Below are 16,569 nucleotides of genomic sequence, written 5' to 3' on the forward strand. Positions count from 1 at the left end.
CTCTGATTGTTTTTACATTACATTACCCAATATATTATTTTACTTCCTGGGCTTCTGTGGTTTTTTTTTCCAATGGAGCTCAAATTTTTTATTACAGTATTCAGATTTTTAAATACAACTACTTTCATTGTTAGGAAGCTCACACGCGCCACATACAACGTACAAGAATTTTATTCATACCATAGTTCTGTTGCATCATCCATATCAAATATTACAATAATCTTTAAAATGGAATAGACTGTTCCCCTTACATCAAAGGAATTCTGCTGTTAGATGGTTATGTCTTGTCAGATTATTTACAACAGATTTGTAATTCAAATCGGGTTTTCATTATCTTTAAAAGTTCATAGCAAAGTATCTGTTTTGTATGTGTGTATATTTAACTCTCAGCAGTGAGATTAATACACTCAATGTTTAAGTAATGCTGAAATGTTTCCTGCATTTTATGCCAAACACTCACAAAATTTTACCAATACAGCAGCAGAAACACAAGAGATAAGAGCGTACATGAGTGAGCGATAACCTTTACATTTTTTTTTTACATTGCACAGAATAGGAAAATACAAAAATGGTTAAGCAAAGAATGAGTTTTTTACATGAACGTTCATGTCTGGCAGATTTTTGTCTATATAAATGTTTTGTCATGAAATTGCAAGTTGGAAAACAAATAGTCACATTTAATAATCCATGCAAGAAGTATAACACTCATAATAAATAATAGTAATAAATAGAGAATACTGGGATCACTAAAAACATACTGAAATAAATTAAATAGCTTGAGATTATGATAGGCCTGATCCTGGAGTCCATGTATTTATGTAACTCTGCGAAGATTACTCTGAGGGTTGTAGTATTGAGCCCCAGAAGTTTTCTTGGTGGGAAAATTCCAAAAGGAATTTTTGTTAATTTAGGTTAAAAGAGCATAATGAGCTTTTTCAATTTTAGTTAATTTAGTCATGTTCTTGACTAGCCCCTTTAATTTAAAAAAGGTTCTGTTTGCCTTGTTTAATCTGTAATTTCGGCATATAAGGAAGGAAAGATATTAAAAATTCTTACTGTCATCAAATAGGAGGATGCTTTAATAAACAGAGAAATATGGCTTTACCATCATCAAAAGGTGTATTTACGGTAGTTGGATGCATACTTTGCTACAGTGATCAAACTGAGTCTTCTTCCAATGGAAAAATTCCCCAAAGGAATGATTTAAAATGTTCAAATCTTGGAGGGTTGCACATAGGGTGACCAAATGTCCTGATTTTATAGGGACTGTCCCAATTTTTGGGTCTTTTTCTTATATAGGTTCCTATTACCCACGAACCCCGTCCCAATTTTTCACACTTGCTATCTGGTCACCCTAGCTGCACAGCAGGTTAAGGTCTGGTTCTGCAGAAAGCCCTACACAAGAGGGTTCTTGTGCCTGTGCAGAGCCACAACAAAGTCAGTGGGGCTGTGCCCAGGGGCAGGGGCCCAAGCACATGCCGTTCATTGCACGATCAGGGCCTGACTAGTCTCTTGCACAGCGCTCGTCTTTTTGACGAGAGGCAACATAGTATATTCAGGGATGATTCCTTTGAAAGTATATGTCTGGCTTTCAAAACACCTCGATCATATACAAAAGCAAAGGTATTTTAACTGCAGTAAATGGCCTGTATGTAAAATATTTTCATTCCAAACTGCCGTTGAATATCTTTGATGTGCTTTCTAGCATGATTGCTCAAGCTTTTTATATACTATTCAGAAAAAGCTGCTGCTGATTATTCTGGTGTATAGGATGATGCTTCAAAAGTCTTAAGACCTGATCCAAAGCCAACTAAAGTCAATGGAAAAGCTCCTATTGACATCAGTGGTCTTTGGCTCAGGCTCTTAGTTAAAAAGACTCAGGGCAGCCCACTTTGGGAATGAATGGCTACACTTAAATGCTTACAAAAAAATCTCCCGAACACCTTGAAATCTTCACTTTCAAAATTGAATTGGAGCATGGCCAAATTTATCCCTGGTGTAACTCCACTGCCTTCAAAGAATTTGCATCAAGGACAAATCTGGCCCAGTAGGTTTAACAGACAAAATGATCCAAAGTTCTACTCTTTATTGGAGTATTGGAATGATCAAAATCTTCCTCTTGCCATCCCCCTCAAATTGTGCAACTGTCCTTTGTCATGTGGTGTTTTGTAAACTTCCCGTAACAAGTGAAAAGCATTTTGAACTGAAGGGCAGAGGGGGATGTATATTCATTAAAAAAGTTTGACAAAAGATGGATAGGATTAACTTTCAGGAGACTGAGCTAAAATAAATGGAGAAATAGAGACTCAGATGTATTTTTAAGTTGCTAAAATGCACAATGAAAGTATTTTACAGGGTAACACATAGCAATCTTACCTGGAAGCCGAAAACCTAGCCATTCATAAACAATCCTAACAGCTAGTCTTATCCAAATGGTTTTCGTCCTACTTTAATGATACATAACATCTGACTTTATATCCAGTGCATCAGACATAGACAGAAAAAGACACATTAAATGCACACTTTTTTTCTCTTCATACAGCTATTGAGCTGCACAGGTCAAATTTAAGTGCACAGGGTCACACAAAGGCAGCATTCCCAGTGGAATAGCTTAGACAGTAAGAGAAATGAAACTGTTGTATCTTTGAATGTTTCTCTTCAGGATTTCAGAACAAGGACCAAGCACTCGTTCAAAGCGAGGACGATCCAGCTTTACACACTTCAGTGGCCCACGTGCCACTACAGTGGCTGCCCTGGGACGATTGAGCAACAGTGCTATCTCACCTGGAAGCAGGAATAAATATACTGTCACATAGTCTCTGTTTCTAATGCTCCAGTGTGCATTAGCGATATCATGCATACCTTAACAAAGATCTTGATAGACACTTTACATAATTTGGTTGCAGATACTGTTGTATTATACATGCTTGTGCCATTTAAAATTACTCAGAAGTTTAACACTCATAATGTTTTAACGATTCTCATTCACACTGGTGCAGATCCAGGAATAACACAGTCTTTGGTGAAGTTACTCAAGATATCCACCAGGACAGCTGAGAGCAGAATCTGACCCTATATATCCCTGTTGTTGACTGAAGCATATAAAACTAATTTTGAAAGAGACTAATTATCTTCCACATGTCTTTCCAAACAATGTTTTATTTTATTATGATGAATTTTTCTTACCAAAATAATCCGACGGACCAAGTCTTCCAACTTCTACATACTCCTCATTATCAGATCTGCGCTGAAGAACAGAAGCTGTGCCCTAGAAAACATAATTAAAAACTTGAACAGTTGTATCCCTTCACTTGAATACAGCATACTATGCTTGTAAAAAACTTAAATCCGGAGTATTTCCTTTGGCAGTGCATCAGCCATGTTCTTAGACTACTGGGCAGAAAGAGATGGCAAGCTCAGTCTACATTACTCAAATTTTAATGGAAGTAACAAAGCAGAAAAAATTCAGTAATACTGCACGGCTGGATACACTTTTACGAGTGCAGCTATTGTACATGTGGAGCTCTTACTGAAATCATTAGAAGCAAGATCGGATCCTGTAGTTCTGTCCTTAAACACTACAACAGTGACTTGCATAAATATACAATTTACTATTCAAAAATGTGTTTTGAATGAATGCAGGGCCTTGTGAAAGGGGCTGGACTGACACACTTGAAGGCGAACATTCTCAGAATATTTACATCACAGGCAGCAAGAGAATAAGCGTCCCATACATTGCCCCGAAGGACAGCATTTCAGTCCTCATGCTTGTTCAGTCATTGGATCTCTGCTGAGATTGTCAACAAGGGGACCAACTGTGCTACCTGCAAAGCTGAACTAGGTCCACCAAACTCCTTTCACATGAACCCATCAAACACCGATCATGTTGTAACAATGCTTCATCTAACCTAGGATACATATGAGCTGGAAATTTAAGACGTGAAAATCTCCATACCACATTAGCAATCCCATAAATCATCCAATTATCTGATGAATTACACATTTTAATAAAATTTGGCTAAAGGGGAGCATTTTAAATGGAACATCCATCTCCCAAAATCCCATATCATACAATATTCCTCTCAGAGGCTAGGTTTAATGATACCAGATTCTAGTCTCAAGGCTTGTCTACACAACAGTTTGTAATTGTATAATCATAATAGCCCTAGGGATAAACATGTCAAATAAACATTGTTCCTTGTCTACAGTACAATCAACAATTGTGCTAGTTAACGCCTGTTAGTTAACCCATGTTAAAACACGGTTACAATCTGTAGCACAGACAAGGCTTCAAAGAGGTTCTTGACATATATAAATACCCTCCCTTGAAGGAAATCTCATAATATTTTCAATGCACACCACAAAGTTTTCATAGATGAAATAAAGAGGACATCTCTGGCTTCAAGCCACCTATTCTTTTGCCATAACAAAAAAGGATTGACAAAGGACCATTCAAGTCTGTGCTATAAAAATACAACACAAAAGGATAAGGCAAAGAGGAATTATATTTATTTTCAATTGAATTTGATAAAAAAAATTAAAAATTGATAAATGACCCAGAGACACAATTAGTTGAGACAAAAATGATGATGATGATACTGTAAGGACAGTGCAGGGGGAAAAGGATGCTTTGTAATCTAAGTGTGGAGCATCCATAATATATGATTGATCTGAAACTGCAACTTTTCCATCCTTTCCAAATCACCCCCAACAGACAACAATGGGCCTTATTATAACAGGATTGGGCATGAATAAATAGGTTTGTGTTTTCACTTTTGGAAAAATAATACTTGAAGCCAAATCCTGCCCTAGCCAGGCTGGGAAAGGGGAGCAGACACGCTGTCTGCTGTATCTTGTACTAGTGGGATTCTGCCAGCTGGGGAGGATCTACAGGCACCACGTGTGAACACATTTTGCCGCTACTTCGATCAATAGCCTGATTAGTGCTTATTGCTGAGTGTAACCTAGTTGCATGTTGGCTCTTGGGATGCAGACAACCCAAAACTGCAGACTAGTCCCACACCCAGACAGCCCGCTAGCCAGCTCCCTGCAGTTCTGCCAGCAGTTCCTTGCTTTCATTGAGGGAAGTGGCTCTTTAAGCTACCACGGGGCCGGATTTAGGGTCTGATCAGACAAGCTACTGAGCACCCTCAATTCCCATTGGCTTCAATGGGAGTTGAGGGCACAGAACACCTTACAGAAGTGTTCCCCAACATGGTGCCTGTGGGCACCATGGCACCCGCCGGGGCATTTATGTGTGCCCGCCTAGTGCCCAGCAGGCAAGAGAAGCCGTGGCCCCATGCCTGCTTGGGACAGAAAACTCAGGCTGCGATCATGGTGTTCTCTGTTCCCAGCAGGTGCAGGGCCCACCTACTGCCCAGAAGGGGAGACAAGCCGCGGCCCCGCGTCCGCTGGGGACAGAGAACTCCAGGGCTGCAGGCTATGGGCGTCGGTGTTCTCAGTCCCTGGCAGGTGCAGGGCCGTGGCTTAAGCCAGAGAGAAGCTGCAGCCCGGCACCTGCCAGGGACAGAGAACTCCAGGGCTGCAGGCGACGGTGTTCTCTGTCCTCACGGCTTCTCTCCGGCTTCTCTCCGGCTTCTCTCTTCTCTCTGGATTCATATATTATGTTATATTAAATATGATGTTTTTCATATTATTTAATGTACAAATACAAAATAAACCTTGAAAAATTGTTGGTGCCTGCCACACACTTCTGAAAACATGAATGTGCTACTGGCCACAAAAATGGTTAGGGACCACTGCCTTACTGGACTGGGCCTTAGTCCTTGTGGTTTTTTCCAGTGGATTACAAATCGGAACAGAAATATATGGCTAGTTAACTACTGAGCTTTGTTTTACCAGGGTAGGACGGCACAGTAACAACAAACAGCAATGGAATATTCAGTGTTATGTAAAAGCTTGTCATAATTTGCCTTCCTCCAAACAAGTGCTACATAGATAAGGAAATGTCACACATAGTTTTCTTGCATCATGCCTTATTTCACAATAGATTTCTTCTTTAAAAGCTCATACACTTCTTAAATAGTGGGCTATTCACTAGGTTAATTTATAACCTTAGCCTTTACACAGTGCACAAATCTGAAGGCAAATCTTGTTTCTAATCATGCCAGGAACCGCATGTAAATATTAAATAAGGTTTGAGCATTATTTCACAAGTCCCCAGCATCTGTTGCTGTTTGTCATTTATCAGATTAAGCCGGCACATTAAAAGTTATGATCTCCCCTGTTGCTTCCTTACCAGTAACATGTGCTTAGTATAAACGACTATATAGCACTGTCAACATGTTCTCTTGGGCATCACAATTTACCATGTCAAATGCTTGCTTCAACAGTCTTTCAAAAAAGAATAAGCTCTACGGGTAAAATCCTGGCCCCCAGTGAAGTCAATGGCAAAACTCTCATTGGCTTCAACAGGGCCAGGACATCACCCCTAAAGAGCAGAAGTGGCAAAGACATGAAATTCACAAACATGCTATAGACACTTCTCCCCTGAGGAAGGGAAACTGACATGCGCAAGAGCTTGAAGGATCAGTGTCCATACTGTTTTTAAATAAGCTAGGCTTACAACTATTTTTTTGCCTGTCAAAACACAGCCGTGCACATAAAACTGTCGGCAGCAAATTTAGGGACACCCATCAAAGTAACTGGCCAGGAGGACTAAATATACTAAAGTGATCTGCTGAATTGTCAATTTCCAGCAAAAATTCTTTATCTTTGATATAACTAAACTGTTTATCCAAAGCTGCTGTATTCCAAGCCTTTCAAGTCAACTTGTAAAAGGCTGGAAATGCAGTGAGTGTCCTGATGTTTTTTTCACCACACTGACTACAGTAGTTCTCACAAAGTGCACATCTGTGTGTGTGTTTGAGTGTGTGCACACACATACGCACAGAATGCTTTGCTCTCCAGAGTAACTAATGGGAATAGAATAACCCCTCTCTCACTAAGCTCCAGATCAGTTGCAGCCCACTGGCCCCCATGTCTGCATTCCGTTAGCACCCAATTTGCTGTGCAAAGCCTGCAAGATCAGCTTCCAAGATGATTTCCAGCCCCTGTGCTCCTCTCATTATTTCAACCCACGTCCCAACCTGAAAAGTGGCAACCCCTCACTCCTCCACCAAAGCATTTATCTGAAATCTGTCTCCATTCTCTTTTCCACTGTACTTTTTTCAACATTTATGACAAATGAAAACCTGATAAACAAAATGAGAAGAGTACTGACCCTCCAGATTAAAGTTCCCTACTGCCCATCCTGAGGTAATTACAATACCAAGCAGAACTACTTTTATCTCCCCTGGTATCACCTTTTACGGGCCTCTTTTAATATTGTTAATATTTTTGATAGGGGCCACGTGATATAAAAGTTCAATAAGTCAGAGTTTTCTGAAGCAATTGCTTCCACCGTTCCATTGAAGTCTGCCTTTTTAGAAACACTGTGATATCTGCTGGAGAAGCAGAGATGTGTCTGGGCTCCACAATAAACACTCAGCTTGGCAGGATAAAGCATATTCCAGATACATATTTTTCCACTCTTGTTTTAACAGTCACATGCACTCTTCCCGCTGCTCAGCAAAAACAGCTCTATAATAGAGTCAAAGAAGTTTCCTGAAACCCTGACAGCAGCACCCAGATGTAAGACCCTGATTTGTCTCTTTTTGCAATAGCTGCACATTCCACACATACATCTTTCGAGTAGTGTCTGTCCAGGAAAACAGCCCACATTATGGTTAAAAGAAGAGGGTGTTTATAATTATCCATCCATAACACCTCCATTTTGCATTAGGGATAAATATTGCAGTAGCTTTTGTCACCAGGAACCCATTCTGCTCTGACATAGAGGAGAGTCTAATTGTACATGTATAACAAGCCCAAAGAAGAAATAAAATAAATCATAAAAAACCCACAACCCTTTTTTTCCATAAGTTATTGTAAATTAAGTCAATAATACCAAAACTAATTAGGTATTAGTCTCCCCAGTTTCCACCTCCACCCCAAGGTTTCACAGACATAATTCATTTTAGCTTACTTTTCAGATGTTCACAGTATGATTTCTCAGTTGTCTACATCCATTGTGCCTAGCCTTGCAACCCCTGACTCCCAACAGAAGTCCTCAGTTGCATGAACGGTGGCATTTGTCCCAATCCTGGGATGCAGAAGCATTTCATGAGGCGTGTTCAGAGAACCTGTGTGCCCTCTCCTCCCCCAAAGCATTTGATCTCAATGGGCAAACACTTCCCTTTAAGTAACAGTTTGCAGGATTGGGCTCCACGGGACAACTCACTTGACCAAAGTTTTGCAGGATAAAGCCCTTTAATGCTGTTCAGTTTAAAACGGCATCTTGTACACTGATATTTATTTCAGCCTCCTCCATTGTAGAGTATACATTGTAGGCAGCAGGAAGACATTTGACACCATTTAATAAATCAGTATTTTGTGATTATATGAAACTGAAAGCAGATAGGCATGTCTCCTCACTAGCAGAAGTTTGGGAGTGAAATGATAAATCTTTAGTGGATCTAGGAATTTTCTCATTCAGGAACTGAGGGGTCTCTGTCTTCCCAGTAACTGATATCAGTAACCTCCTCTCCTTTCCTCCAAGTAAATACAGGCATCTTATTGCAAAAACAACAGGAGTAGCAGTTCTCAAAGCAATGTGCCATCATCATCCACCATTGTCACCCCACACACCAAGTTCCTTCCTCTGTAACAGTTCTGTGGCAGCAGTGAGAAATATTTATGAATGCCTTTCAGATGCACCAGCAATTTGCTTTGAAAAAATTTATAACTTAGATATGGCACCATAATTTAAGATGTAAAAGGTAAATTAAATTTTATAATCCATGAGCTTCCCTCCTCTCCAATGTAATGAGTTTTTGATAGATGTTTTACTATCTGACCATATGGATGTATTAGACATCCCAGAAAGTTAAACACACATATTATCCATCTGGGATCAAGGCACCCCAGTATCATTGATAGGGCCTCATCTTTCACATTCTTACACACCTGGGTTACTTTACTCACACGAGTGGTCCCTCTGGCTCAGTAGGTCAGTTGGTAAGAATAAAATGACTCATCTATAGGCTCAGGCTGAGGATCAGACTAATTAATTGTGGGAGAATCTTTATATTCTGATATTTCTGTTCATATTTGGCCAGATCCAAAGTCTGATGATATAAATAGGAGATCTTCTGTCAACCTCAGTGGAATTTGGATCAGGCCCATTAATAGTGGGAGAATCTTTATTAAAAATCACTGGCATTAAAGTTTTTACTTTCCAGATATGTTGGTCCTGAGGTATGATCAATGTAATGAACAATGCAAGACAAACTGGTATGCTACAACCTGTAAAAATAAAGGTAGGAAAGAAGAGAAATTAATGAATAAGGTTTGCAATTTTGGGGTAGTTTAAAATAGTTTATGGCTATTTAAAATGTGTTACAGTTTTTGGAGGAACATAAACTCTGAAAAATCCAGTGTAAAAGTATAATTAGGCAGGACAAAAAAGAATTTGAAAAGCTACTAGCCAAAGATTCATAAACTAATGGGTTTTTTTTTTAAGTAAAACAGAAGCAGGAAGCCTGCCAAACAGTCATTGGGCCACTGGACAATCAAGGTACTAAACAAGCACTCAAGGAAGATAAGGCCATTGCGGAGAAGCTAAATTAATTCTTTGCATTGGTCTTCAATTCAGAGGATTTTTTTTTTCAAAGACTAAAACATTTTAATTTATTAACTTTACAGACGAGGCTTCCTACTCAGAAAGTAAATACAGGCTTGCTTCAACCACTCAGCTAAAGACCAGGGTTGTGTCCATTCTCTAAGTTTCTCCTAGGAAAGGCTTCCAAGGAACACATCCTGCCAAGATCCATTAAAGGCAAAATTCAAAACCAGTTCACAGTGCACCAAACTGATACTGTACACAGTGTCTTCCTTCCACTCCCCTCTCAGAGTCTTCGTGCCTTCCGAGGACGGCAGCCATTGTGTGGAATTGGGGTATTGTCTGTGATGGAGATGACCTCCAAACCCCCCATGGTCAACCCCTTGATGGCAGACATACGCCCAGGGCCCAGACCTTTCACCACCACTCGCACATGGGACACACCTTTCCCGCAGGCTTTTGCTGCTGCTGCAATGCCTGCAGTCTGTGCTGCAATGGCAGTGGCCTTCTTGGCATTTCTGAATCCTTCTGTGCCACAGGACGTACGGGCAAATGGCAAGTTCTCAGGACTGATGACCTGGATGTGGGTGTTGTTGTACGTAGCTTTGATGTGAGCTATTGGGATATCTTCATATTTTTTTTTCCACCCCAAGTTAAGGAACTTCCTTGTCCTGGTACAGGGGGAAAAAAGCTGAAGTCACTCTTGCTTTGGTTTGTTGTCACCTCAGATGCAACACTTTCTGTATTCTCCATTTGTTCCTGCAACCTTTGGGAACCTGTGTGTATGCCACGACGCAAGACAACATTGTAACCACCCAATCCGGCTCAGAGGATGTGAGAAAGATTCCCACACTTTAGCTATCCTTTTTAGGTGACAAATCTGAGGAAGTGTTCCAGATTGAGGTGTCAATACAGGCGGTTTTGGAACAAATTGATACATTAAACAGTAATAAGTCACCAGGAACAGATGATATTCACTCAAGAATTCTGAAGGAACTCAAATATGAAATTGCAGAACTACTAACAGTGATATGTAATCTAGCATTTAAATAAGCTTTTGTACCAGATGATAGCAGGAAAACTAACGTGACATCAATTTTTAAAAAAGGCTCCAAAGCTTCTATATCAGGAGACATGAAAAAGATTGGGACTTTTCAGCTTGGAAAAGAGATGACTAAGAGGGGATATGATAGAGGTCTATACAACTGTGACTGCTGTGGAGAAAGTGAATAAAGTATTATTAACTCCTTCACATAACACAAGAACCAGAGGTCACCCAATTAAATTAATAGGCAGTCGGTTTAAAACAAACAAAAGGATGTACTTCTTCACACAATGCACAGTCAACCCATGGAACTTGGGATGTTGTAAAGGCCAAAACTATAATACGGTTAAAAAAAAACAACTAAAGTTCATGGAGAATGGGTCCATCAATGGTTCTTAGCCAGGATGGGCAGAGATGCGACACCATGCTCTCAGTGTCCCTAGCCTCTGTTTGCCAGAAGTTGAGAGTGGATAACCAGGGAAGGATCACTCAATGATTGCCTGTTCTGTTCATCCCCTCAGAAGCACCTGGCATTGGCCAGTGTCAGAAGACAGGATACTGGGCTGGATGGACCATTGGTCTGACCTAGTATGGCCATTCTGATATTCTTGTAATCCTGGCTCCTGACTCAGTCTTTACTAGGGTGAATTTCACTTTACCTTCTTAAAACCTAGTTCTTCCGGTTTTATGTTGGGGAAGTGTAGCAGTTGAAAGCAACCACACACACACCCCAAACCAACACCCGGGGGTAAAGTTGCACCTCTAGAAAAACTGCTCTGCAGCCTATCCATGCCAGCCCATCCATGCTCCTGCATTGAATGTTAGGGTCAATGGCTTTGCATTAATGTGGGCTGCAACCACACAGTGTCTGCCTCCATCACCACTTTGCTTGCCAGCCTACACAGGGTGGGCATGGAGGACCCTTAGTAAAGCAGACCCCCTTCTGTGCCTTTCTAGTGGTTCACCAACCCCTAATAGCTCCAACACGAGGTGTTAGCAATGCAGAGGGCTTTAAGCTTGTGAATTTCATGCTCACTACTTCTTCATTGAAATCAATGGGCATTTACCAAAGTAAAATCTGGGGAAAGAGCTCAGGATTTGATCAGTCAGAACAAATCCTGTGCCCAGCAGCTGGCCCAAGCAGCATGGCCATATTAGGCAGATGTTCAGGGAGGTGGTGAAGAAATGACTCCTTCTCATTAGATGTGAAGCAGCTGCAGAACCATCCCATGAAGGCTAATCTGCTGCAGGGGGGTTGGCAGCCCCCTGCTTGTTCTCCATGAAGATAGGATCATTGACCGTGCAGAGAGCATCCGAAGGCTCACACAGATCTAAGTTGCTGAGATGTTACTGTTATAATAGGATAGGCTGTAAGCTACGATATATAGTTTTATTTGGGATGACAGGTGAAAAAGGAGATGTGGAGCTGGAATTTTCAAATAATAAAAACCGAGTCAGGCATAAATTATAGCCATGGGTGACTAAATATTATTAGATGGGTCGGTAGGAACTGTAATTTTAATGAGTCATTAAAATATTTGTCTATCTTCCCGCTTCTTGCAATTTGATGAAAGCGTATTAGAAGGGAAGTCTCCTGTGCTTGGGGTTAGAGATGGAAACATACTGAACTTGGCCAAACTATGGAAACGACTAATCTACTACAGGATGAGCCCTGTGTAACGGGGTCAAGTTCCCATTACTTTGCGCCAGATCCTGAAAATCCTTCTTTATATCTTCATTCATGTGAGATGGGGCTTGCACCATTTCCTTTAACGGGAAAATAAATCACAGTATCTCATTGCTTGCCTTTGACAAAGAACTTAGGTTCTGTGTGTACATATGCCCAATTCAGCTTCTACTGGGTAAAACTCCCAGGCTCATTATAAATAATGTTCTGTAAATCATATGAATTCAGTCTGCTCTGTTCATACGATTTATGTTATCAGTGCAAGGAGGTGTGGTAAATAACACTACAAGGCTTTAGGCAAAATGCTAGCATAGTATCAGCTGCATTGCACACCACTCTGTTCTGTCATCTGGAAGTGGGTATAAAACCTAGGACTGCACTTTGCTTTGTATGTTTTTTTTAATTACCTTTTTTATGTTCTGTCTATTTCACTTCCCTTCATCTCACTAACGCTGAATGGACTGATCCATGAAAGGAGCTTCTGAATGGGAGAGTCATTGCTTGTGAATTTAGGAGCCCCCCTGTGGAACACATCCACTTCCTGATTACTAACCAGTCCTGTCAGAGAGCAGACCACAGACCAGAAAAGCGAGAAAGCTCAGGCCTGGTGTATGTACAGTTTTTGTACCAATTTAACTATCTCAGTTAAAGGGCATGATTTTCTGCTGAAATAGTTAAATTGGTGCAACCCCTAGGATGGGTGCAGTTACACCAGGATAAAGTTGCTGTATACCAGTATAGCTTACTTCCTTTTCCTTATGGGAATAAGCTATACCAGCATAAGCATCTTTATACCGGTATACTGTGACTGCACTAGGGGGGTTGTACTGCTTTAACTATGCCACTATAATTAGAGGTACATGTTTTGTGTGTAGCTGAGTCCTTACAGTCAGGGTTACAATCCTGAACATTCCTATCTGGCTCGTGCAGTTCTCCCTGAATCCCTTTTTGTGCTTGACTGCACCTTTTTCATGGAAGTAATAATGGAAAAAGATCAAACACACCAACTGGAGAAACTAGCCTAGTTTCATCTTGTAAATATATATTTAAACAATGGGGGTCTCTTCCATCCTGTTAAGGGAAGCATGAAGCAAAGGAGTTGCTCCTACTTCCCAGTTTCGAAGGCTTTTCTGACCCATTTTGCTTCCCTCTGCATCATGTATCAGAAAAGAGTATGTGGCCTGCCCATATGAGAGATGGAAAAAATCTAGACCTTGTCTACACCACAAGTTACTTGGGTATAATTTACGTTGCTCAGGGGGTGTGAATACTCCACACCCCTGGGCAATGTAAATTGCACTGGCATAAGTAATGGACAGCCGGTGTGGCCAGCTCTACGTTGGTGGGAGAGCTTCTCCCGCTAACATAGCTACCGCCTCTCGTGGAGGCAGGAGCTATTAAGCCATGAGGGAGAGCTCTCTCTCATTGGCTCAGATTGTCTCTACCGCAGGTGCTACCGCTGCACTGCTGTAAGTGCTGTAGTGTGGATACACGTAGCCGTTGTAGTCTCTCTCCCTCTGCTACTGCTGTTAAACCATTGCACTTTGAACTGCTAACCATGCACAGCAGAGCCTTGCTTTTTTCACACTTGCTAATCCACTCACCCCATGAAGGTAAGCCTCCCCCCAGTTCTCAGAAACATGAGACCTCATTACAGTGCTACGATTAAATCTTTGCTAAGCTATTACAAGCTACTGAATATTTACTAGCATGCTATGGAGTAATATCAGAAAAGCACTGCACATGTGCCAAATATCAGCTCCATTCAAATCACAGCACAGTCAGTGGTTTCAATGGAAGTTGGTTTGGGCCTGAAATGAACAAAGAACATGTATGATGCAGTATCCATAGGGGTTTTATTTAATCACCTTTGCCCCCTTACTTGATCATTCTCAAAATGAATGTACAGTATAAATCACCCTGTCAGTTCAAATTAAGGCAATTCAGAAGCTGTAGTTCCTCTTCTAGGGCAACAAACACACTAGAAACATTGACAGTCTGATAATCCAGCAGATCCACGGCGATCTATCAGCAAATGTTTCAGACAAGTTCAATGTTATTTTTAAAAATAATAATGTAATAATTTAAACCAATTCAGCTCTTTTTTAATTTAAAAACTATAATTTCAATTGTCTTTAGTCCAGTTCTGCAACCATTACTCTCATCACCATCTTTACTACTTATCTGTTATAATGATTACTTATGTGAGTAAGGGCTATAGAATCAGGCCCCAAGTCTGCATAAAAAAAATTTCCTTTTTGAGCTATGTCCATCAACTGAATTCTTCTCTTGGCACGTTAGGATTGACTGCAGATTACAGTTCTCAATACGCAGAAAAGGCAGCTGCTAACAGTAGCCTCTACTAACAACATTTTAAAAACTGTTGAGCTATTTTATGCAGTATGTACACAGGCAGCTTTGCAATTATGGGCCTGACCCTGAGAAATGCCTTGAAATCCCACTGATTTCAAAGAGATTTGAAGATACTCAGCACCTGGCAGGATAAAGTCCTAAAAATTCCCCTATCTTTGAATGAGCTCTAAAGATGTCATTCTAGTAATAATGGAAGCACTGTGCTTCCCATACACTTGTCTTGACAGAACAATGGTTCAGAAGGGGCCTTTATATTGTTAATACAATTGTACTGACATTCTATAAGCTTGGTAACATTAATGCACAATATTCTTACACAAAATTCTCAGTAACTATCGCATGTTACAAGCTAGAGAGGACATTGGAAAACAAACTAGACATTAGCTCTCCAACTATGCCTGGTACTGTACAAGGTACAATGTAATGTATGCCAGCAATATCACACATGCATAAAATTTTATGTGCTTCTAAGCTCCCATCACCAAGTGGGTATCATTTATATAAAGTTAGGAATAACATCCGCACCCTCAAGACAGAGAGGAACAAAAGCTGTTTCACACAGGCACCAAAATAGCCACAACTATGAAGGTGCTTTAAAAATGACAATCAATCACACACAAAGAATAGCTTAAAACAGCAAAAACACTGAGCCACAGGGCATTTCCTAGGGATATAGAAGAGATCAGGGTTAAGGCCCAGACACGACTACACCCAGTCAGTCATTAATCACCAGGAAATGCCTTTGTCTTGATCATTTACTATTTAAAATCATAGTACTGTACATTTGAGATAGACCTTTTACATCATCTTGTCCACCCCCATCACAGTCTCAGAGACAGTCTTGCTCTGCAATGGTGAGAAAGTCAGCATTAAACCTGTACTGAGTCCAATTATGCTCTAATTGTAGCCAACCGGTTTTACTATTAACTTCAATGGGAGCAGGATGAGAACTGTTGTGTGAGAGAGACCTGCAAACCAGGCACATTGCCAAAAGGAGCAGACTATTCTCTGTCACTCAGAATGGATACAAAAAGTGTACAGACTCCTGAAATACTTGGGTGAAAACATAAATTAAGAAGCTTCTGCTCAGTAGATGATCTTCCTTACCAAGAATTTCTCACTCCTTACAGTAGGGTAAGTTTATAACCAGTGGAAATGCTTTCTGAAACTGGGCCTATAGTCTTCTGACTTCAGAAATGTTACTGTGGTTTACACCACTGTAAACAAGATCAGGGTCAGCAGACAGGTGTCTGATAAATGCATACCTGCACAATATTGCTGCTCAGGTCTTCACCTATAGCCAAAAAGCATATAGAGCAGTGCAGATAGGAGGATGCAAATGTGATCTTTGTACGTTCTGATTCTAGGCCAGCGGTTTGCTGGGCCAACCCTAAGGCCAGTATGGCAGCTGGAGATCACTAGCCCAGATCCTGGAGGCGGTGTGATGCTAAGTGGCTCCATCACAGCTCAGGATCTGGGCCTATATGCTTTTTATCTCTACCTAGTTTTAATGTTTTAGTTGCTTTTTTAATATACCCAGTCCCTCTATCGTACTGGTGGCAGAAAAATTACCTATTTCAACAGGCGAACTGTAAAGGTAGGTCCAGGTGTCAATTTTTAAGGAATGATCTTAAAGATACTTGGATTTGACTATTCTGCAGCTTCTGTGGGAAAACAACAGAATTAATACTCATCCTGATGCCAGATTTCAAGGGCCGTTTGTGCCAAGCGCTGTGGATGATTGCCAACAATGCACTGTTTTCCTCCTTCAGACAAGGCAGT

The 16,569-nt window shown here is 40.7% G+C and overlaps 1 protein-coding gene across 2 annotated transcripts in view; it reads right to left on the reverse strand.

Moving 5' to 3' along the window:
* Nucleotides 1–1,299: 1,299 nt before the first annotated feature.
* PRKAR1B (protein kinase cAMP-dependent type I regulatory subunit beta) overlaps nt 1,300–16,569 on the reverse strand; it is a 114,193-nt gene continuing 98,923 nt past the window's right edge. For both annotated transcript variants that reach the window (XM_030578842.1, XM_030578843.1), the window contains exons 10-11: nt 3,187–3,268; nt 1,300–2,784 (exon numbers count right to left, since the gene is read on the reverse strand). In XM_030578842.1, the coding sequence (XP_030434702.1) occupies nt 2,612–2,784; nt 3,187–3,268 (255 nt within the window). In that variant the 3' untranslated portion in view covers nt 1,300–2,611. The remainder of the gene's footprint in view (nt 2,785–3,186; nt 3,269–16,569) is intronic.

This window comes from Gopherus evgoodei, chromosome 10 (assembly GCF_007399415.2).
Source record: "Gopherus evgoodei ecotype Sinaloan lineage chromosome 10, rGopEvg1_v1.p, whole genome shotgun sequence".
In the NCBI taxonomy this organism is placed as follows: domain Eukaryota; kingdom Metazoa; phylum Chordata; order Testudines; family Testudinidae; genus Gopherus; species Gopherus evgoodei.